Below are 24,981 nucleotides of genomic sequence, written 5' to 3' on the forward strand. Positions count from 1 at the left end.
TAAATTATCTATAAAAAATCCACATTTTTATTGACACTTTTTGTATATTATATATATTGGTAAATTATGTATGGCACTAATATAGTGTTGAATAGATTCTTTAAATCATTTTACTCTACATTTCAATAACACCAATATAATTTTTATGATTCCGATAAGAAGTTTATTAAAACATATAGTCCAGACCATACTGCATCTAATATTTAACATTTACTCATTAAAAAATGAAAGAGTAAAATAATTGCTAAATATTTTTAATGATATACTGAAGAAAATTAGATATGATTCAGTATACCATTAAGAAAATATTTTCTTTAAAAAATATTGCAATATAATAAAATTATCACTTACCTTGTCAATCGTCAAATATCAAATGATTCTCTCACAAAATTTTGATATTTATATACTCTTCAATATTTGTTTTGAGGATTTAGATTTTTATTGATAATGGATGGTGTGGTTACATTTATCAAACCATTGCGGATTTACTAGATTAGCTATCTTGCAAGCATAATTTTATCATTTTTTGTGGTTTCATTCATCCTATGAGTATACACTGTACGACACACTAAAAGTGATAACTAAGTGACACATATGAATGATTTTTCTAATATACAATATTAAAACACATAGTCCATCATAAACATTATATTATATCATCATGACCTAATGATCTATTAAAACTACTTTAAAATATGTATTATACTTATTTAAAACATAAGTTAAATATCTAAATAATATAAAAGGCACCAATTGAGTGGGACTATATGCATAAGAATTTCGTTTTGCTCTATCATCGCAAATACAAATTTATTTTCACAAATATATAACTAAACACAATTTTTTATAAAACCATTTTACTTACTAACTACTATAATATTATATACAGCATACAGATTGTAAGTAATTATATATACATAGATATCGGTGGGCTACTTATGTAAATATATGCAAATATATAATAATAAATATATATATATATATATATATATATATACATACATAAATTTGTCAATTAACATCATAAAATATCTATTAAAATCATTCAAATATTTACAAAATGATAAATCCATTATTTGTAAAAAACGTTATTTAAAAAAATTATCCACTTATTTGTATAATTTATATTTACAATTACATTCACAGAATGTATAAACAATTATTAAATAAAATCCATATAAAATTATATTTCTCTTTGTACGTAATTGCACATAATCTTAATAAAATTATGAGATTTCAGAATTTTGAATTTGGTAAGATTATATCCAGAATATTCGGAATATACATTTAAAAAATTAACTGTTACATATGCGTAATATATATATATATATATATATATATATATAAAAATAAAATTGTATTATAAAAATATATATGAATAGAGACAATAAGTATAAAAATCTTCACAGATAAAAAATAAATTATATACTAAAATTCAGATCTTTTTACATTTTACAATTAATTAACAGAAAATAAATTTTTAACAAAATGAAACAAAATGTTAAAAATTTAATGTGGAGAATTCATAATATTGATTATATAAATCAAACTAATAAAATTTAGAGAATATTACTACTTAATCCAATTTAATTCTAATTGTGTAGTTGAGTATATTGTAAGGCTATCCCAGGTTTAGTATATTAACCTAAAAAGTCTCCTAATTCATTTTTAGATCTTCTTAATAATTCACTAGAAACAACAGTTAATTCAGAAAAAGTTCGTCTCTCTGAAGGTGAAAATTTCCAACAAGAATGCATTAATTCTAAATAAATCTCATTAGAACACCTTTTGGGACATTTCAGTCTGAAAACATTAAACAATATTAATGAATAAATGCCACAAATTAAATTGTTACTTGACAAATTAAAAAAAATATGTAAAAACGCCATGATGTTAATTTTGATAAATTAGGACAAATTATCTCGTAGTCATATATTAAACTGAGTTCATACAAGTGTCAAACCTATATCGAAATCTATCCAAAAATAAATTCAAAATGTAAAATATTCATTTAGAATTATATTATTTTCAAAGGTTAAGTATTAGTAACATGATCAATTGTGAGATAGCTTCCAGACCCTTGATAAATATGAAGTAAAATAATCCATAAAAATGTAGAAAGTTTTTATTAACAAATTATGAATTATTTTTATGACTCATAATGCAAAACTAATCAGATGAATTAGTGCTTGCATATTTTTATATCAAATAATTTAATAAAATAACAAACCTTTCTCCACTTTTTAAAATTTTGAACATGGTGTGTTGTGGTGGTTCAGTATTAACACTGTCAACTTCTCCAAGAAGTTGAGAATTTGAATTATTGAATCCAGATGATGACAAAGCTGCAACTGTCGACATACTTGGCAGAACCGGATCCTCCCCATAAGAAAACATTTCGAACATTGTAATACCATAGGACCACACATCAGATCGGGATGAAAATTTACCATCACACAAACTTTCTGGAGCATACCTAGAATAACAATTAACAAATGTAAAATAAGTGGTTAAAAACAAAAACCAAATTAAGAAACTGTCCCTCTTTAAAATTTCAAATATGATTTAATACATTGAGTAATGGGTTTATTAATCTCATTAACTATATAATAAAATAATGTAAATAAACAATTATAATTGTTCAATTATAATATTGAAAAATAAATATTATTTTGATAATTGTCAATCACTATTCATTAAGAATTTTCTATAAGAAAAGAAATATAAATAGTCTAGAACCAAAGACATTAATTAAATTATTCCAACCATAAATTAATAAGTATATTTTATAGATTATCAATCAGGTAACAAACCAAAATAAATAACTTTGATTTATCTATTGACATATATTTTTGAGTCACCTATTTACAAAAGTTATGTAGTTTTATGGAGTTACCATACTACTAAATAAAATTTAACCAATACTAACTTAAAAAATATATTAAAAATTTACAAATACCATTTTATTGGGAGATCTCTATTCGTTTTCAGAATATAGTAATCTTCTTTGCCTCCAGTAACTTGTGCTAATCCAAAATCTGATATTTTCACTAAATTTTCATTAGCTACCAATATATTTCGAGCAGCTAAATCTCGATGTACTATGTGCTTTTTTCCAAGATATTCCATTCCCTCAGCGATGTCTAGAGCATACTTCAATAACTGTGGTTGTTTGATTTTATCACGATGTATTTTTAAATAACTTTGTAATGAACCATTGGCAACATACTCCATTACTAATGATATTTCAGGTTCATCAAATACACATAGGATCTCAACAATATTTGGATGTTTTAAAGTCTGTAGAAAATTGCAAAGATTTATATAATTTATTTAAAGATAATGTAAGAATAACAGATATAAAATTAGAACAATAATAGTACCTTCATAATTGCAATTTCTCTTTCAAAATCTTGTAAACATGAATTTAGAGCATTAGTTTTCAATTTCTTTACAGCAACTAACTGTGGTTCAGTATCTTTATCCCTTTCCAAGTTTCCTCTATACACTTCTCCATAAAAACCCTAAATAGATTAAGTTGATAAAAAAACTCTTGAGTTATTATGGAAATATTAAACTTTATATTACCTGCCCAATGCGACCCTGCAATACTAAATTACAATCTGAGCTGAGTTCAAATATAATTTGCATTGCATCCATCAGATCTAGTGAAGGGCTCGATGTAAGATTGCAAGATATTGTTGAACTATCAAATTGATCATCCTATAATATAAATCCATAATGCAATATAAATAAAGCAAAAAATGATTAATTTAATAAAATACCTTGTCCCAAATTGAAAATCCATTGCTTCCACTGATATCTGATGTAAGTGATTTATTATCACGTTCCATATCATGCGCAGAAAAAACATCTCGTATTAAAAATGTGTCATCTAAAATATAATTATTTTTTCTTATTAAATAAAGCAATTAAATGTTTGATTAGATTATGAGTTTATTATACCCGTTGCAGTTGAAAATATACTTTGTTTTGAGCCATTTACATCACGAAAACCTTTGGGGTATACAGTGCTATAAGAGTGTGTTCTTCTAGAGTTAAAAACTGCAAGTACAAAGCATGTTTTATAAGAATCCTATGGAAAAATATAAAAATCCATTCAAAACTACCTCCATATAAAATTTGATTCATATCTCGCATAATTTCTTGCGATTGTATTCTACTATGAGGATCGATTTTCCAACAGTTCTTCATGAGCAGATATACATCATCAGGACAAGCATCCGGTTTATGCAATCGTCGTCCAGATAAATAAAACTATAAACAATTTAGATTGAATAGTTTTTAAAAACATTTACATTCAAAATTATTACAGATGTCACTTACTTGTTTACACTCTCCAAAACTTACATCACTAATTTCAGATCCCAATGAAAAGATTTCCCAAAGTGTAGTTGCAAATGCCCAAACATCAGCAACAGTACTTTTTTTAACAAACTCAAAATTATTATGAAACTCTGGTGGTATCCAATGAATGCTGTAACAACAACCATGTAAACTTTTCTATCTATTATAAAAAATAGAATAACTATAAAACTTACTCTGCATCTGTGTAAGTAATGTTTAATCCTGGTTCTGATAGCCTTACAACAAAGCTCTTGCTGTCGTAACTTGCTACCATAAGTTTACTGCACCTGATCTTTCCGTGTACTATACCATTTTCATGCTAAAAATTATTCGGAATAAATAAAAATATATTCATTAATGTAAGAATTTGTTTGAATTTGAAATATCTTTATACCAAATTCCATAGCGCTGTGGCTAATTGAGAACCAGCTTCAACCATATCAACCTCTTGTATCCTTGATCCATTTTTTCGCAAATATTGATCCAAAGGACCAGAACTAAGATATTCCATAACCATTGATACTGGGCTGGATAATGTTACGCCGTAAAGGCGCACCAATGCAGAATTCTTGACAAATGCCCATTTTCCACAAAGTTCAATAAACTCCTAATAAGAATAAACATAAATGAGAAGAATAATTATGAATATATAATTTGCACGTTTAGCCAAGTAAATAAAGACGTTTTGTCTTTTTTAATATTATTCAAAATCATATATGTTTGAGAAAGGAATTTGTTTTAAAATAAAAATTAGGTATTTAGGTCAATTTTTTTTTCATTATACTTTTATACGTACCTCGAATAGTTTTCGATTAAGATGAAGGCTGTGTTTTTTGTAAAATTTCGAAAATATTTCGTAAAATTGTGATCTTTTTAGAAAAAAATAGTATTATTAAGAAATCAAACGGCAAAAATACATCAAACTCATTATATAAAGTTAATTCTAGACGGAATACGATTAATTTTAATTTTGGTCGAAAATGGCACTTACGAAACATATCGATTTAAAAGAAAAAAAACATAGCAAATACATATTTTTTGACACACCGTAAAATTATATGATAAATTATAAATAACAACTGTTCTTATAATAACTATTCTCAATATTCAAATTAATAAACAAATATCTTTTTCCAAAGAAAAACACTCAAAAACTTATCCATAATATAAAAATGAATATATAAATGAAGCAAAATGTTTGGTAAGCGCATAACTCAACAACGCCTGGGCCAATTTGGCCAATTCTTTTTTTAAAATGTTTGTTGAAGTCCAATGATAGTTCTTACGGCAGAAAACTCACAGAGAAAATGGAATAATTGCCGGGAAAACCCTAAAAACAGCACTTTTTTTTCGAATTTGTCTGAATTTTTTTACTGTGCTCCAATTTGTATGAAATTTTAAAATTAGGTTTATCTTACTTTCAAGTTCAAAAGTGAAAATAATTTAGACTCCTTTGCTATTTCCCGGGGGAATAAAAGCTGTTGTACATCAAAGCTCCATATGGATGGAGTTATATACATAATAACATAAACATAATAATTTTTAACTAATTGGTAAATATCAGTATAGGTTATTAAAAAAATTTGAAACTTTTGAATTGTAAACATAAGTATAGGACAACGTCTGTCGGGTCACCTAGTTTCCTTATATAAATAACATACATTAAAAAAATATTTCCTTGTTCTAAAATGTTTCTGATTTCGAATAATATTAAAAAAAAACAAAACTGGAAAAAATGAACAAAATCGGAGCCTCTACTAAGGACTTTCTGCGAAATCCTTTGTTTGACTTTGCTGGTTCTTGAGAAATCAAAGTTAACTTTATAAGCTGTGTTATCATTGTAAGTTTAATGAAAACAATACAAATAAACAAACATTAAATTGATTAAATCATGATCAACATGATGAGTAAAATTTCAAGGAAATATCATTTGAAATAGCAATGATCCTAAAAATATAACTATTGCAAATGAAACAATTTTAAATAGAGAGTCTAAATATAATATTTCTTATGAGGAAATATAATTTTTCGATTCGCATTTTAATAGAATATCATGTAACGCGAACTGATTCAATTTGCTTCTAGTTATTATTATATATGTATTAAGAAACGCCGTTATTAAAATAGAAGCAAAAAAATTAAAATAACACCAATGCGCGCTCTACAGTTATTTTATTGATGTACTCAAATTACTAATAGTTACTCAAGTTAAATTGGTTAAATTCTCTATTAGAAAGATGCAGATACTAAAGATATTTTGTTTAACTATTTGAAATAGAAATTAAAAAAAAACATCTATTATTACATAGATATAAGATCTTATTACTCGAGTAATTAAAAGGAGACCATACGTCCCGGTTTGGGTTTTTCTAAAAGCAATATTTGTCCCGGATTTAGAACTTCTGTCCGGGATTGCCTCGGGTTTTTCGAAAAATATAGGTTTTGAGTTTAATTTTCGCAATTATTTGATGATAAAATTTGAACTATTCATCAAATATCCGAAAATGATATATAATATGTTAAAATTATAACATAATGTATATCAATTTCAGATTGTCTTAAAACAAAGAGTATGCTTTTTAATACGTTAAAATGAGAATGAATCAATGCGTTATGAATGAGAACAAAATTCTAAAGGTTAAAAAAATAGTTTCTCACAATAATAATTTCAACTTCAACATTACGAAAAATAGCAGAGATTATAAAAACGAACCTTTTGGCTACCTGACACAAGTAGTAATGTTCTTCAAGTTAATTAACATGAAAATTGAATGAAATTTTATACAATTTTATATTATCAAAAGTGGAATAATATATAGATCCAAAATTCTAAGATTTTATATAAATAAAAGGAATTAAAGGTATTTTTAATAGTCAGTGCTTTAAAAAAGGTTTTCCTGTCCTGAGTTAGCAAAACTAAAAATTGCCGTCCCTGTTTTGACTTAAAAAATATGGTAACCTTAGTAATTATGAATTATGGGAACTTGCCAAAAATCACTTTATTTACACCCGTTAAAGTTAATTAGTCAAAGAATTGGTGACAATAAGTGTCAGTGAGTGGGCATAATTTTCTTTAAAATAAATATACTTGTATGGCTAATCGGTTTAATGATGCATCATTATCTATAAATTGTGTTTTTTTTAACCAAAATTTCAAATATAGAATTACCCAAATAAGCATAGAAAAAATATGATAAAAAATTCACCTTAAGATTATCTTGAGTATGTTCAGATTTAAGAACTTTCATTGCGACTTCCATTTTTTTGCCTGGTGCTGCTTTCCACATAGCACGGTAGAAACACATTCTTCCGCCACAAGTATTCTTCGCTGAACCTTTGAAAGAAATCAAATTACTTTTGTTAAAAATTACACGTCAGTTTCATTAAAAATAACAAAACAAGTTAAATAAAAATTTTCTTCACATAATCTAAAAATAAAACAATTTTATAGAATTTGATCACTCATATTTATTCAGTTTCACTTGTGGATATAGGCTCATAAACTTGTGTTATTGGTTTCTTTAGATGCATGTAAAACCGTGTGCCCACAATAACTAAAACTACAACTATTACAATGAAAAATATTATAACCGTCAAGACAACCTCTTCGTAACCCATCCATCCAAAAATATATTTAGTTAATTCATCTTCCATAACGTAGGTAAGAAAATTCGGTTTCTTTTTCACGTTGACCCAATATAAACTAGTAATCCAAGTAAAATTTAAATCTTCTTGAGCTATTTCACAAGACCATTCACCGTCGTGTTCGTAACTTGCTTTTTTTATATATATAGTGTCAACAGCCTCTAAAGGTACAATTCCATAGTCTTTGAATAAAGATCCATTTGTTGTCCATTTCATAGATAAATCATTATAGACATAGCCTGAAATTTGATAATAATAAATTATAATTTATTGAACTTAATTAAATGAAACATAAAAAGGTATAATATAAACCAATAAAAATCTTGAACATACAACTGTACACCCTGAGTAATTCATTTTATAGTTTATTATTGTCGTTGGTGCGCAATTCATTTAAATCAGATATTTTTACTCAAAACAAAAGAAAATTATAGGCATAATAATTTGTTCCCTATCGATTCAATCAATCAGAACTTATTAACAAAATTTTCAACGAACCAAGATTTTCAAACTATTATTAACTTCCAAGTGTGTGTATGTGTGTGTATATCTGTGTGTGTGTGTGGATACAAATTTTCGTCGACGATTTCGGGAACACGGTTCAACCGATTTCAATTATTCAAAAAACATTCGATTGCTGTTGATAAGGAGGCGTGCTGATTAGTTTTTGACAAAGGCAGGTCTAGCCGTTTCGAAGATACGGGGCAAAAAGTGCCAGAATGGTAACTCAGTTTTTAAGAGAACAGAGCGTCCGATTTTAATAATTCAAAAAACATTTTACTTATACTGACAAGGTGGCAAGATGAACACTGATTAAATTTTTGGGAAGGCAGGTCTAGCGGTTTCAGAGATCTAGTAAAAAAAGTAAAAAAAAAATGTTATTTTGAGGTCAAAAATGATCATTAGACATATGCACATCAAATTATCAGATATTTTAATGTGTATCAATTTTGTTTACATTTCTATGGGTTTTGTAACATCGTTTGTCCATTAGACGGAGATGCGGCGCTTACGCGCTTCGATATTTCGTCTCTATAAGACTAAAGTAGTGGGATCGCTTTGAAAAAAAGTTCAAACTAAAGTATTTCAAACTAAAAAAAAATTTTTTTTCCAAAGAACTAATTTTTTTTCAAAAATTTTAAATTTCTCAAAAGTCTATTTTTTCAAAGTTTAAAACATATTTAATCTTTTTTTAGAAATTTAATTTTTGGTACGGAAAGTTCCAGCAATTTGCCTTAAAGCACGATACCCTACACCACTAGTTCTATTCTAGTTTAGAAGAATGATGAACGCTCACTATCTTATCGTGAGCTTCGATATGCGTTTTTATAGAGTAATGTGTACAAAAAGATGAACAATGATAAAAAAAAATGATTTGATATACATGAACAGTGAAGTTTATAGATACATTTTAAATTTGCAAAAATATTTTGAAATAATCCTATATCCAACGTATAGGTACAAAAGAATATTAGAATTTAGTATATATCACCAGCAAAGTGAAAATAATATTACTGTTCGATGAGAAATATGTAATATTAAATAGTAATTACTGTAAATAATCATCCACTTTGCACAATATTGTAACAGTTAAATACCTAGTACAACTCCGTGACATTTCAACTTGAAATCATAAGAGACCCTTGTATCAATGTAAGGAGTTTTGGCCTGAACTGTGACAGCAACCACTTTTAAGACAGTTTTTTGTTTGGTGATTCGGTATAATACCAGCATATATATTCCGCTTTCGTTAACTGTGGCTCTGTTAATAAACAAACTATTATTTTCTGCATTTTGAATGTTACCCAATTCTGGGAGTAGAATAAGACCATTCAACGTCCATTGATATTTGGAATTAGGTGCCTCTTTCTGTATTAAGGGCAACAGTTTTAATGGAGAAGTCAGTTCTATACTATCGCCTTCAGTCACATGCATATTGTAGTGATTAGTTTGTAAATAATGCTTTATATTTTCTTCAGTATTTAACGAAATGTCGCCGCATTCAAATTCATTACATGAACCTGTAGATACGTGAGGTCCTTCACAAAGTTTACCGAATATATTCGGGGGAGGATTGTTACATTTTCTTGATCGTCTCTGTAATGTTTATTGAAAACATTTACTGTTAATTTTAAACAATAATGTATATATACCTATCTATATATATATACCCGTCAAATTGACGCAATGCATATTTTGTTTAAAAAAATCTAATAATTTATGCACAGGTTGAGTTGAACAGTTTAATATAAGTCTTTGCATTCACATTGCAGCTTCTAATTTTATTGCACGTTTTGGTAACATTTTTGAAAACTTAATGTTGGCGTTAAATGAGGGGACGTCCATTAATCACGTGATCGATTTTTCAAGGATTTTTGGACCGCCCTCCCCTTTGGTGATACGTGGTGATATTCAAAATTACCTTCCCTCCCCCACCAAACCACGTGTATTTTTATTTGTAAAATTTTTTTTGGAAATGTTTGGATTTGTTGAAAACTATCCAAATCTTACTATAACCCTCCCTCCCCCACGTGATATTTCGTGATTTTTTGTGAAACCTCCCAGCCCCCTATAAACCTCACGTGATTAATGAACGCACCCTGATCTAAAACATCATATCATATATTTCGGATACAGCATTAGACAACATTGCAGTAAACAAATTACCTTAATTAAATTAATTACTGTAAAATACAAAGCTAAAACGATAATAAGACTAACATTAATATGATGTAATGCAATTCACAACAACATGAAGAAAACTTCTTATAATAATGTGACAAACCAACTAAGGAACGCATGATGATAGATTGTTCAGTATTCAAAACGACAGTCTTGAAATTTTACTGAAATTCGATTTTCGAATGACGAGATGATCTTTTTTGTAACGATTTCATTGTGTACAAAATAACATGATATAAGTGGTCTTCTGCATCTCAGTCTTTCCTTAATATTATATTTCTAATTGAAAGACTCGGTCAATTTGATAAATTTCGTAAAGAAAGTTTATCAAATAGAAATCCTATATATAATATCAATTATTCAGAATTTTATTTCAAAGTTAGAATTGCGTCAAATTAAAGAGCTCGGTAAACCTAGTGTTAAAATATTACAATATATCTCTCAATGCAAATTTATAATTGTGAAGGGCAAATAAAAGCCTTACATTTTCACTCAATATGTCCGCAGGATAACACATAAATGATTTGTAGGAAGCAGCAACTTTAAGAAGATATATGTCCAAATTTCATGACAATCGGACCATCAGTTTACAAGTTACAGAAGTTCAAGTGACGCTACCTTTGAGGTTTTCGAAACCCTGAATTCAAAGAAATTTCGTGTATTGATTTATCATTGGTTTTTAATGGGTAAAAATACCATTGCTGCCAAATCGAGTTGATGGTGAAGAAGTGGTTTGCTGATTTTAATCGTGGCATTACAGTCAATGACGATGCTGAACGTTCTGAAAGGCCAATTGAAATGGTTACACCAGAAGATATCAAAAAAGTCTACCGAAACGTTTTGGAACACCGAAAAGTAAAATTGCCTGAGATAGTTGACACCCTAAAGATATCAATAAAACGTGATGGACATATCGTTTACGAATATTTGAATAGGAAAAACCTCTGTGCTAAATGGGTGCTGCGCGAACTCACATTTGACCAAAAGCATAACGGGTTGATGATTCGTAAGAGTATTTGGAGCTGTTTAATCGAAATAAAACTGAGTTTTTGCATTAATATGTCACCATGGATATGACTTGGCTTCAACGCTAAACTACGGAGTCGAATAGACAGCCGAATGAACTAGAGACGATGACGAGAAAAAATGCAACCAATCAGCTGGCAAGGTTATCGCGAAGAAATGATCTTCATCAACTATCTTGAAAAAGGCCAGACCATCAACAGTGACTATTGTATAACGTTAATGAAACATTTGAAAATCAAAATCAGGAACACGGCCCTATTTGAAATAGAAAACCGTGCTGCTTCATCAGGACAATGCACCAAGACACAATTACGTGAAAACAGTGGCCAAAATAACTTGAATTAGGCACCTAATCGCTTTCCCACTCACTATATTTTCTAGATCTGTTCCCCAGCGACCATATTCTGTTTTCAGATCTCAAAAGGATGCTCGCTCTAAAGAAATGTATGATGAGATGATGGCTGAATTTTGTGGTAAGTACAAATGGAACTACAAAGATGGTTTCGAAAAGTTCGAAGATCACTATAATAGGTATAGCGTTCTCGAAGGAAACTATATTGAATAAAACAAAATTACCAAAAAAATTGGTTTTTATTAGTTATCCTACGGACCTATGAGTGAAGTGATATACAGCACAGCGGTATATTATTATATCAACTGTTTGCCAGTTATATATAAATAAAAGTATACATATCATCAAACAATAATCGAAGTTGTTATCTTACTCCAGTCCCTCCTCCGCAAGTGACAGTGCACTGCCAATCAGACCATGGACCCCAACGACCATCTCTGGGCTCATCGCTTATGTCCGGGGGCGCGCAATTGGCGCACCAAACCAGCCAGCCTTTTCTAACGCTCACGGCGAACCAATAAAATAACAATGGTTCCTTGTATTCAGAGTGCTTCAAAACCTCTGTTCCATTTTCGAGAACATACAATTGGGATTCATTAAATAGGATTGTCACAATCTGCATAGAATATTATTTAGAATGAATAAATATTATAGTAGTTTATAATTAGAAAACACTTACAGTAGGTCAAGTAAGAGCGTGGCGGTGTTAATTAATAAAAATTGTTTTATGAAACTTTAATATTTATATATGCCTTGTATACGTTACAAGCAATGATGCAATTTGGTCAATATGTGTCCAGTCGCCACCGGAGTCGACAATTGGCTGGCATCTCCGACGCCTGCTTTTTACTAACTTTTGACTCATTTAACGGATTATTCTAGTCTGATGGCTCGTATTTTAATTTAAGGGCTCGATGAGGGCAGTACGTGCTCATAAAGAACATCCATAAGTAAAAATGACATTTTCAAAATCTTTATCAATATTCTCATGTACTCAAGCGTAAAAGAAGCACATGTTTTTCAGTCGTCAGAGGCTTCCCCATGGTGTTGCGCCATTTCAGATCATGAATACGAAGAAAAATTCAGATAGTTTTGTAGATATTTCTAAACATTTTGTCATTATTTTTGCTCGTTCTTGCTGCAGTGTTGAAGCAGGATTCCGCAAAAACACATTCACTGTTCTTTTTTCTTCGTTTTTATTTGAACCACGTTCTGATAAAGCATCGACATTTTTAGCAACTTTATATAGGTGTATCTAATCCTGTACAAATACCTTCAACTTTTTCATATATCTAGAAGCGGCTGATTGCGACATTTGGAGACCTTTTGGGTGGATGAAAAAGGGCGCAGCCTCGTAGCGCGATGCGTAACTTAGCACTCATGGCGTTTAACGTGATTTTTTCCTCAAAATATCAACGACAACTAAACCTTTGTTGACAATGCATCAAGGACAAAGCTTCACTTTATCGGCTTACAAAAGAATTAGACCTAAATCTTTCATTAACTGTCGTTAAAGTCGGCCACGCTCTTACTTGACTGACTGTATCTCAAATATTGAAATATGTATTAAAATATTTTGTAAATTCAGCGTGAACTATTACTGCAAAACAAAAAAAAACGCAATAATACAAACCGTCCAATTATGTTCAACAAATACAGGATGATCAAGATGGACTGTTTCTAAAACTGTCCTATTTTTTCCATTAATTTTACTGAATCCGATACTATTGCCAGCATTTTCAAATGATATCTCATGATATTCTGAAGTTTGGGGCAAAAGGATTAACGTAACTAAAGCTGATCCAATTCCACGTAAATATAACGTTAAATTGTTAAAGTCTTTGTACAAAATGGGGATTGAGTTTTCCGTGGTCACATTTTCTTCTTGTATTTTGGTTTCAACCGTCCAAAGATTTATCGGCTGAATTTTAGTTATGCCAGAAGTCGTAGTATTTTCAGTCAAGCATTCGTCGCATGGAAAACTTATTCCTGTAGGTTAATATCATATAGTGTTATAACAAAAAGCAGAAAAATATTATAACTTCGTACCAAAATAAATCATTTACCCACGGGATTTCCATTTATAGATTTAAAAGACAAAAATACAGGATTGAATTTCGTTCTATTATTGTTTTCACTATCGTATTCAAATAGTGCAAACGACGATTCTTCGTAACCAAAACTAAGTTTTCCTCGCGATGTTTTCAACCAATAATTTCCCCATTTTCCCGAAGGAAGTAAATGAGGAAGGATTGCCTCTTTTAATAAAACGGTTTTATTGCGATTCTTAAATGATAAGATAACCTAAAAGAAAGATTGAAAATAAAAGCAATTAAATGAAATGAGTATTTTCCATAATTATATCAATAATAGAAAAACGAAACTTGTACATCACCTTTTCGTTTTCCGATGCCCCAATCGTTAAATTAAACGATTTTGTTTTATTTCGAGAAACTATTTCAAAGATTATTCCATCCGATTCCAAGGGATTCCATTGTTTTAATGAAAAGCGTAAACCACTATATTCACCTATGTAATTAGTAGTAAATATTTCAAACAATATTCATTATTCAAAAATATTGAATTTATACCAGTTTCTTTCCAATGGGGCATTACAAAATTAAGTCTCCCAGTTACAAATCCATAAGTAAGAATGATACAATTTTCTGATTTTGTACAATCGGGTACAGTGCAACTATCATACGGAACATATGGATCAGTAGTGTAACACCAGGGACCTATCGCAAATATTAATTATTTTTGATATTCATAATTACTAAACAAGAATTAAAAACGATACCTCCAATATTATTGGAAGGGTCTCGGCAATAATTCTCTACAGCCGACAAATTTCTATCGGAAAAAGAAGATTCGTTCAAATGATTTTCTTTCACAACATGCGGCGCGTTTGCGAGCCATCGTTGGCAAGTTCTATTCGATCTATAATTGATTATAACACAGAAGAATATTATCAAATATAAAATAATTATTTTAAGTATTTCTCGTGTTATAGGTATTTAGAGACTGTATGTTCATAAAATAAATATTATTTCAATATAACCATACATTTTATGATTGCTAAATGATATATAAACTACAATGCTCTGCTTAAAGACGCGTGAGAGATTCCATTTAGCATCGCAGTACTCAAACGAGTTATTTTTGATTACAGTCACAGGGAATTTTTCAATTGTAATCATATTTCTATACATTTTAGTAAAAATACTCATATATATACTATATATACACAACCAAATATATATCTTTAAATGTTTAATTGGAATTTAATTACAAATGTAAACATTTATCTTCTTATATATAAAAATGAATCGCAAAATGTGTTTGTAAGCGCATAACTCAACAACGCCTGGACCAATTTGACCAATTCTTTTTTTAAAATGTTCGTTGAAGTCCAAGAATGGTTCTTACGGCGAGAAAAAATCGAATAATTGCCGGGAAAACCCTAAAAAGATTCCTTTTCTCATAGAGACGTTTTCTAATTAAAACGTAGAATCAATTTGAGCTTTATTGCTATTATATATATAGTTCATATTAAATTACAAGCACTCACTGTATACTCTTCCTAAACGATTATTCGGATTTTGATAAATCTTTCTGAAGTATGTTAAGGAAAATTTTCTAGAATGTGAATATAAAGTACGGGGATTAATGTGCAATATTGTAGAAATAAATAGAAAAAATTGTAAAAAACGACGTCATTGTTTGTATTGAAAACAAATGAAAACTATCATCTGCCAAAAATTCAATTTCTTATAACCTAGACAATATTAGAATATGTATAAATAAATTTATGATTATGAATAAGGAAAATGAAATGTCTATATTATTATTGCCAAAAAGCAGCTGAGATGCGCCAGAAATTAAAATAATATAAAATACAGTATATGTATGGTAGATTGAATGATACACACATGAACAGGATATGACAAATTAATTCACTTAAAATATGAAATTAAGTATTAATCAGGACCGGTCCTACCTTTAACGCAATGCATGCAAAAAATACGAGCGCACGCCTTAGGGGGCGCCTTTATAGTTTTTTTTTTTCAATATATAATTTCTTTGCATCTTTTACTAATCTTTCCAAAATATTTTTAAAATTCGTAAAAATTTCACTTTATAACAACAAATGGGAAAGTAAAAATGAATACATACAATTCGGCCCTCACGATATCGATTAGGAGAAGTTTAACATGCAATTTTGGATATCTTTCTTTAATAATAAAAATCGAATTAATTTAATCCAATATGAAGTACCAGTGTTATGTTATGGTTATGGTTATGTTATACCGTTTAAAAGACTTCAATTTCCAATATAGTGTGAAAATTGAGACTCATATTTTATTTAAAGCAGTTCTACATTTAACATCGTTCATATTATAAATGTATATATGCGTTTTGGCGTGAAGAGTAATTTAAAAACAATAATTATTATTTTTAGGTAAACGGTAAATATTAGTATATTATATTAAAAAATTGTAGGCATGGGTTCAGGGCAACGTCTTTCGCGTCATCTAGTTATTAATAAATGTTTACATTTGTAATTTCAATGAAACATTAATTAATTGATTATTTACAAATATTATGAAACCTTCAACTCATCTTATCTCTCATATCGTACTTTGTTATATTTAATTGGCCGACGTAATCATTTCCTGTCCCTGCTCTTCGACAATCGGTCGCCTTGCAATTGCGAATATTGCAATATCGTTTTTCAACTTTGTTACTATCGTTGTTAACGAAACAATAAGGTCCTTTGTTATCCCCTGTAGGATTTCGACAATAGTTTCGAGCCAGAGCTACCGATTTATCTACAAAAATACTGTCAGAATGCAGTTCTTTAGAAACAGCGTAAGACATCCAAGGCCAACATGGTCTATGATTATCCGCAATGTTCTGAATTCCAGAGTATGTTGGTTCAGCCTGGTTCATAATAAATATTAAAAATCACAACTTATTTTCTGTAAATAAGAATTTCAAACCTTAATAATTTTGAAAACTTTATGAATAAAATAAAAAACATTTTCTTTTTGCTCCAAGTAAAAATTACACTAATATTATAAGGTTGTTTGGAAAGTCACTAAGTTTTTCACCACAGAGAATTTAACTAAATTTTTTTGAACCGAACATCACACTTAAGCCCTATGATTATTATATGATTTAGAAGCATATATTTTGAGACTTGTGTGTAAAAAATTCTAACGATTATATGCAGTAGTTTTTGGATGGTGCCACTTTGAATACGGAAAGAATTAAGCAGCATTTTGTCATATTTTACTCTTTTACTATAAAAAAGTTAAAAATACTGCTTAAGTCAAAACGAAATTGACCGATGTGTATGGAAATGACTTGTTGATAGTACGACGGTGCCAAAACTGGTTTGGTAAATTTCATTCCTGGTATTTTGATCTCCAAGATGCACCACGTCCAAGAAGTACGGTTGAAGCTGACAAAAACACGAGAAAGGCATTTAGTTGATGCAAACCGGGAAATAATAATGCATGAAATCTCATTGAAATAAAATTTATCAAATTTACATTTCATGACCACTTGAAAAGACTGGAATTTTCTTCGAAGCCCAATGCATGGTTCTAATAGAAAAAAAAACTGTGTCGTCGCACTGGTGTCCGCAATTTGCCTCTGAAAAGTCCTGATCAGGTTTTGAAGCAAATTCTCACTAGGAATGTCAAATGTCTATGTAGGACAGTTGTAAATATATTGTTGAATAAAAAAAAGAATGTCCAATGAGATGTAAAGAATACAATAAACGTAATTGCCCATGAAATAAAAAAGAACCTGCTCAAAACAGGTGCAAAGCTGAAATTTGACAGGAAAAGGTGATGCAGTATGTTTGGTAAGATTTTAAAGAAGTTGTTCGTTTTCCAGCTTGCCCAGGATAACATAACGGTTAATTCGGATGCCTTATGTCATAAGCTGGATAAACTAAATGATGTACTTCAATATAAAAGGTCAGAATTAACGCACAACTGGTATAGTACTGCATCAAGACGACGCAAGACCTCACATAAGTTTGGTCAATCGCCAAAAGTTTTTGTACCTTGAATGGAACCAATTGGCACAATCGTCATATTCTCCAAACCTGCCATTGTAGGACCATTATTTGTTCCGGCAGCTAAAAAATTTCAGGTGGTAAAACCTTTAACTCAGATCAACATGCCAAAAAGCACTTTAATCAGTTTTTTGCTAATAACGACCAGAAAAATATGATCTCGGAATGATGCTAATACCAGAAATATGATAAAAGATGTTCGATCAAAATAGCCAATACATAATTTATTAAAGTATTTGTTTATTGTACGAAAATTACGTGCCAAAATGTCTATAAAAAATGAAGTTACTTTCCGAACAACCCAATATTACTGTCAAATTTAACATTTCTTCGAATTTTTATTGTTGTGCAATCTTTCTAAATTACACATTTATCAGAATAAAAGTACTATTTGTAGCATTCATAATCTTTATGGGTACGAGATATTTTCCTCTCTTTTAATTCTGATATTTTCATTAATACTTTATCTGACTGACTTATTTGCTATTTATACATTCATTCAATTGATTCTTAATTTGATTCTCACTTTGTGTGAAATTGGCTAAAAATATTTTGCAGAACAACAAAATAAATTAATATATTATAAAAACAATACCCTATTATAACAGAAATTTTAAAACTGTATGAAATTAGATTGCTAAAAAAATTAAGAGAGCGTAACAATTTAAAAAAAAAAAAATAAAGTTTATTCTTTTATAACTCTGAACGTTTATGTTTTTGAATAATTTTATTTATACCATGAAATGAAAAAAATCCAAATCAATGTTCTTTTGATCTTATGTAAAAATTAGGCTTCTTATTCAATTATATGCATACTTGATTTAATTAAATGTGTTTAATAGCATTATTGCTATATTTTAATGAGAATTGTGTATAATTTTAAAAGATTGGAAAAATGTAAGGGGCCGTTCAAGTATTACGTAAGCACTGTAGGGGGGGCGGGGGGCTTATTGATTTGCTTATTTTGGGTAAGAACTTTTGCTTACTTTTGCTGACAAAGGAGAGGCGGGGGTAAATAATTGTAATAAATCTGCTTACGTAATACTTGAACGATCCCTAAGTATATTTACTGATCACATAACCTGGGTCAAAGAACAATCTGGAGGCCAAGCCTCAGGTGGCTCTTGACTTTTATCGGGGGAGCAATAGAAAGTCCAGTGAGCCTCAACCTGATTCGAACCGGGAGAAAACCATCGCATTTTCATGAATTCCTCATGGTTAACCGATAGTAACATTTGCAAGCCGATTTCACGACCCCAAAATAGTTGCAATTGATCTCCGAATATCGAAATAGTAAACTCGTGAAATTGCCAATAATTTAAAATATTCTTTACAAAAATTTCTTTTAAAACGGCTGGTGTTGAATTAGCCATTGCCTGATACGTTATACTAGTTTTTTGCGAAACACCACTTGATAAAGCCACTATGACCTTAAAATTAGAGTTTTATTTAGTATTGTAACAAAAAATAAAATCTATTGAGATAATGTTTATAACTAGCTTACTCTGGGATAATCGACAGTTGGACTATTTTAAAATTAATAGCTGCTTCCTGGTGAGCACGAACGTAAAACTTTAAATCATAGGTGGTGTTAGTTTTCTCCAGCATCCAAAATCTTTTGAAATCACTTCTGTAGGTAATATGCACTTCGCAATAATCATCAATCATACAAAATGGCATATCCCACAATACATTTGTTCCATAAACACTGTAATATAAAAACTGGCCCTTTTCTATACTCAAAGGATTATCATTTTCCTCATATTCATTAATAAAAATAGGTTTCGATTGGCCTTCTAAACCCATGGACAAATAACCACCACCCCAGTTAATCCAAATATTAGTGAATTTCTTGGATGTCAAAATATTAGGCGTCTCTTCGCGCATAAAATCTTCCTCTTTTGTGCCCGCCTTTAATAGGCTTCCTAATAGCAATAGATTTATATAAATTAATTCACTTACTTTTATAATTTTAAATACTTATGTTTTACTTTAAATATTTATGAAGAACAAACCGTTATTCGATATTACAACTTCAACTCCGATTCCTAAATTATCCAACTGTGTAGAATCACATGGTATACTCATAACGGTCAATACAATTCGTATTTCTGCTCCCAAAAAATTGTCTGGCTCCCAACTTTTAACAGCGAATGAAATATTTCTTAATGTGTCGTTCATGTTTGTAAAATGGGTGTAAATAATGTGATCAGAAGGGTTACTCCTTGTGAAGAACATACAATCTCCATCGTCACAAAAAGGGATGTCACAATAATCTTTTTCATAAATATCATCTGTTTCGGTTTCAACGTAACACCAAGGGCCACCTAAATGTAAAAGCGAGTTGATGGAATAAAAATAGAACAATGGTGAAATACACCTTAAATGAATTTTACCAAAGACACTATGGAGTATTCCAATTTAGATTTTTTGAAAAATCGATTTCATTGTTTTTAAATATTTTCGAAGTTTAACTATTCAAGAATATGTGTACAAAATAATTTGTCAAAATTTAAATTATTTTCAGAGATATAGCTGTTTGACCAACTGTTGCCTTCGTCTGCGAAACTTTAAACGTGTTTTTCTCAAAACTGTCTTTGCGATATTATAACCACGATTTTTCAAATTCTACTGGACCGAATTACTAGAAATTTTTAAGAGTGTTCTTTGTGTATTAACTACAATTATCTTCAAATTCTGATTTAACAATTTTTAATAAAATTCGAGAATACCAAAAAGACTGCAAATTTGTTTCAAACAGTCCCTACTTTGTCAAAAAACATTTTTTTAACTTTAACTATATATTATATATATATATAAACAATTAATCTAGGATAAAATATTTCTTCAGATTGTTTTGAGAGCTTTGAAACATGAGTATGACTAGATACCACTTTTTTGAGATCCTCCACTTCATCACCTTCTAAAATTAAAACTTTGCTACTACTTATTTTCTATATTCTCAAAACATTGGGTAATAACTTGTAAAAAATTAATATAGTAAAAATGTGTAATAACTTTTCAAAAAATCTATAGTAAAAATATTGTTTGCCTATTTTACGGTCTTACAAAATCGCATATATATACAAGAATACCCCCATAATGATCACAATAACCGTTTTCAAATAATAAACATTTATGTAACTCTCAAAGTTAGACTAAATTAGTAAGGGTTTTCCCTTTCAAATTCATTCATCATTAAATATTAAATTAAAGCAGTTTAATTACCAATATCTCCATCTGGATTGCGACAAAAATCCATAGCTTTATTATTTGAACGTTCAGGAAACAAATAATCCTTAAATTCCACACCTTGCACAATATTCCCAAATGTTCTGATTTTTTTCAACTTCTTGCGCCACCGTTTGCATTTTCGAGATGTTACAGACTTTTCCATAGTACCACTATACTCCATCCCTAAGTGTTATATGTTATTCTATATATTTAAAAAGCAATTTTTATACATTTCATCACCTGGGCCTGTTAATTTGCAACCCTTGAATGAACATAAAGGTATTTCGCAAGAATCGTCAATGACATTCGGATCTAAGGTATAACACCAGGGCCCTGTAGGGCGTTTAGTGGGGTTTCGACAAAAATTTTCTGCTAATTCCATAGATCGTTCAGGAAAATCCTCGTCTACGAAAACATCCAACACAATCAAACAAACAAACCAACGAAACAAATAAAATCTCCTAGTGCTCCTAGTATTATACAAAGCTACAATTATAGCAGAGAACCTCTCTAGAAAATTTACTTGTGTAATTGCGCATTTATTTCTGTAATGTGACTATTAACAATGTTAACCTATAATTTTTAAATCAATCCTTTCTTAATTGCAAGCCTTGCACTTTCATTAATTAAGTGAATCAATAATAAATGTTATTAGTTGTCCTAATGACATATATTATTCAAAACATACTTATTTGAATGTAAAATTCAAATATAATGTTAGAATCGGAAAGCCTATGGTATTAATAAAATATAAATTTAAAACATTTTTTATAATTATAAGAGAGCATCCTTTCGACCTTTAATATCTGCACTAACAGGATGAATAGGTTGAATTGGTTTCCACTTTTGGCATCTAAGAAATGCCCCAGACACGGCAACAGATCCTGAAAATTCCACCCCTAAATGGCTCACTTTACACCGATCTAAATTTGTACTATTTATATCAGAGCACTCAGATTTATAAGTCTTTAATAGTATTATCAATATAATGATAATCATTCTATTTTTTTAACTTAGTTAATTTTACTGAAGAAAAATGTAATTCTCAATGATTAATTGAAAACTAATTCTTAGTGATTGATAGTCAATTGTTTTCAATGTTTGAGGAAACAAGGAAAATTCAATAATCATATTTGAGTAACAGTAATATAAAATTTAACTAGTGGTGTATGGCATCGTGCCTTAAGGCAAATTGCTGGAACTTCCTGTACCGTAACGAAATATTCGAGGAATATTAAATGTTTTCAAATAGATTATTATAAATATTGTAACATTTACTTATATTTATAAGAATTATATAAACAGAAATGCAAAGTTGAAATTATTTGTTTAAAGTATATTAGAACACAATTGAAATTCAAATCTGAATTATTTTCGATATACAAAAAAAAAATTTTTGAGTCAATTTTTTTTCCAAAAGTAATTATTTTGTTGAAACAAACAGAAAGTTCTTTGAATCATTCAAATTGAACGATTAGTTCTCTCAAAAACTGCCATTTTTGCACATTTAGCTTCGTATCTTCAAAATGACTGGGTCTGCCTTTGCTAAAAACTAATCACCTCTTCTCCCAATCATTACAAATTGAATGTTTTTTAGATCATTCAAATCGAATACTCCGTTCTCTCAAAAACTCGATTTGTATTTACTGCCCTCTTTATTCCGTATCTCCGTAACGGTTGGAGCTGCCTTTGCTAAAAACTAATCAGCACATCTCCCTATCAATAGGAATCGAATGTTTTTTGAACCATTCAAATCGGTTGATCCGTGCGCCCGAAAACGTGGACGAAAAAAGCGGACATACAAAATACACGAACACACACATCAATTTTTCTGAGGTATGCCAAAATGTTCATAAACCTTCAAAACGTCGAAAAATGCAAAAATTTTCATTTTCGATTTTTGGCCCATTACTATAACTACCCTACGGAAGTTAAAAAAAATTTATTTGTCAATGAATAATAAATAAAAATATTCCATATTTACAATGAAATTGACTGAATTTCATAATGTCCAATTTAAATGAAAATTCATTTCGCTTTATTGAATTATTTAGAAGGTCTTATCCTAAATAACTTACCTAAAACTTCTGCAAGACAGCAATGGTTCAGTCTTTATTCTCAAAAGTTCCATCAATTGCTTATTAATTAATAATACACTTAAAAATAATTTTACACTTTGCACTTTTTTATCACATGTTGTCGTTTAAACCACTGAAATGCAATTTTATTTTTATGCACTACCACTTTTATGTAAAACCACTATATAATAAAACACAATAAAAAACACTGCGCACTATCACTGCATTTTCTTAAATATTAGTAAATACCATGATCAAACAATGATGGGCTATAATGGCAAGCTTTAAAATAATAGCTAGTTATAAATTCAATTCTGATCAAGCATTCTAGTGGAACTAGACAATCTATTTCTTTTTAAATAAAAAAAAAAGAATTAACTATGATACTTTTGGTGCATATATTGGTTTAAATGGTCAATGTTTAAAAATAAAAAACAAGTTACTTACTTTTGAAGTATTGAATATCTCTTGGATTAATGCAGTGAGGTGAAATTAGTAAATCTTGAAAATCATTAACGTCAGCTTTACTATCAACACACAATTTAGGTTCACACAGCAATAAAGGTGATCTATCTTTAATTTTATAATGAAAAAATAATTAAATTTATGTGGTTGATTCTAACCAAATATTATTAATATTATTTACCATATTCTGATGGAGGTACACAATCAATAAGATAAGGTCTCTTTCTTGGATCGTTGTGATCAGTAATTAAATCCTTTAAGCTATTGTATGATTTACTTTCTGGATCTACATAAAGCTTCCATTTTTCACTTTGCAGTTCAACTTTGAAAGTTTCTGGATTTCCACTGCAATATAAATTGATTTGGTACAAATATACTATTCATAATCTCATAATATAAAACTAGAGGTGTGGTTTACCTTTCAGAACAAGCATCGATATAATATGTATTATAATATTGCTCACATTCCCTAACTACATAACTTCCATATCTGTTATTCCTTTTTTCTGCTAACTTAGCATAAGAAAATTGACCTCTACAATATTAATGAAAAATCACATTAAATTATGAGCATTGAAACGTATCACATTTGAATTATGATGATCAGTGGCGTCGGAACCAAATTTTTGATGGGTGGGCTCTTTTTTTTTTTTTTTGATAACCGGTGGGTTCGTTTTTTTTTTTAAGAGATATTAGCCCATATAATTTTTAGAAATTGATGCCACACAGCCCACACGGATCCGATGCCACTGATGATGATAATATACAATGATTTCTCAAATCAATGAAAGGAAGAATCCAATAAATTATATTCATAACTAACCCAACTGGTCCATGACATTTCCTTAAATGTAAAGTTTTCAAAGATGGTGTCGCTAATTCCTTACATAAATTAAAAGTCCATTTAACCATCAATCTAGAAAAATTATAATATACTTTGTTTAGACACAAAGAAATATCATTTTGCTTATAACAATCGTGAAATACCTGTAGTATCCATCAAGAAGACTTATAAATGAATCCATGGTAGAAACTGAGTG

General features: G+C 29.5%; 1 protein-coding gene across 1 annotated transcript; it reads right to left on the reverse strand.

The window, feature by feature from the left end:
• Positions 1-1,539: 1,539 nt before the first annotated feature.
• Positions 1,540-24,940, reverse strand: LOC113366429 (tyrosine-protein kinase hopscotch-like). The gene is made up of 17 exons (XM_026608027.1): positions 24,929-24,940; positions 24,765-24,857; positions 24,360-24,476; positions 24,123-24,286; positions 23,924-24,049; positions 7,575-7,702; positions 4,763-4,975; positions 4,563-4,687; positions 4,348-4,498; positions 4,131-4,278; positions 3,967-4,065; positions 3,786-3,895; positions 3,589-3,723; positions 3,384-3,524; positions 2,960-3,300; positions 2,231-2,476; positions 1,540-1,803 (listed from the first exon to the last, which is right to left on the reverse strand). Exons 2-17 carry the CDS (start codon positions 24,851-24,853, stop codon positions 1,641-1,643), a joined length of 2,496 nt encoding a protein of 831 aa, XP_026463812.1. The 5' UTR covers positions 24,854-24,857; positions 24,929-24,940; the 3' UTR covers positions 1,540-1,640.
• Between the last annotated feature and the right edge of the window lie 41 nt (positions 24,941-24,981).

Source organism: Ctenocephalides felis, unplaced genomic scaffold, assembly GCF_003426905.1.
Source record: "Ctenocephalides felis isolate EL2017-DRISC unplaced genomic scaffold, ASM342690v1 CF-g0.4_SCAFFOLD_01170, whole genome shotgun sequence".
In the NCBI taxonomy this organism is placed as follows: domain Eukaryota; kingdom Metazoa; phylum Arthropoda; class Insecta; order Siphonaptera; family Pulicidae; genus Ctenocephalides; species Ctenocephalides felis.

Coding starts and splice junctions, on each gene's coding strand:
- LOC113366429 (XM_026608027.1), bottom strand. CDS start 24,853: ATGGTTAAATGGACTTTTAATTTATGTAAGGAATTAGCGACACCATCT. Junction 24,050..24,122: donor TGTACCTCCATCAGAATATG/GTAAATAATATT, acceptor ATAAAATTAAAG/ATAGATCACCTTTATTGCTG. Junction 3,724..3,785: donor GATTTTCAATTTGGGACAAG/GTATTTTATTAA, acceptor TTTATATTATAG/GATGATCAATTTGATAGTTC.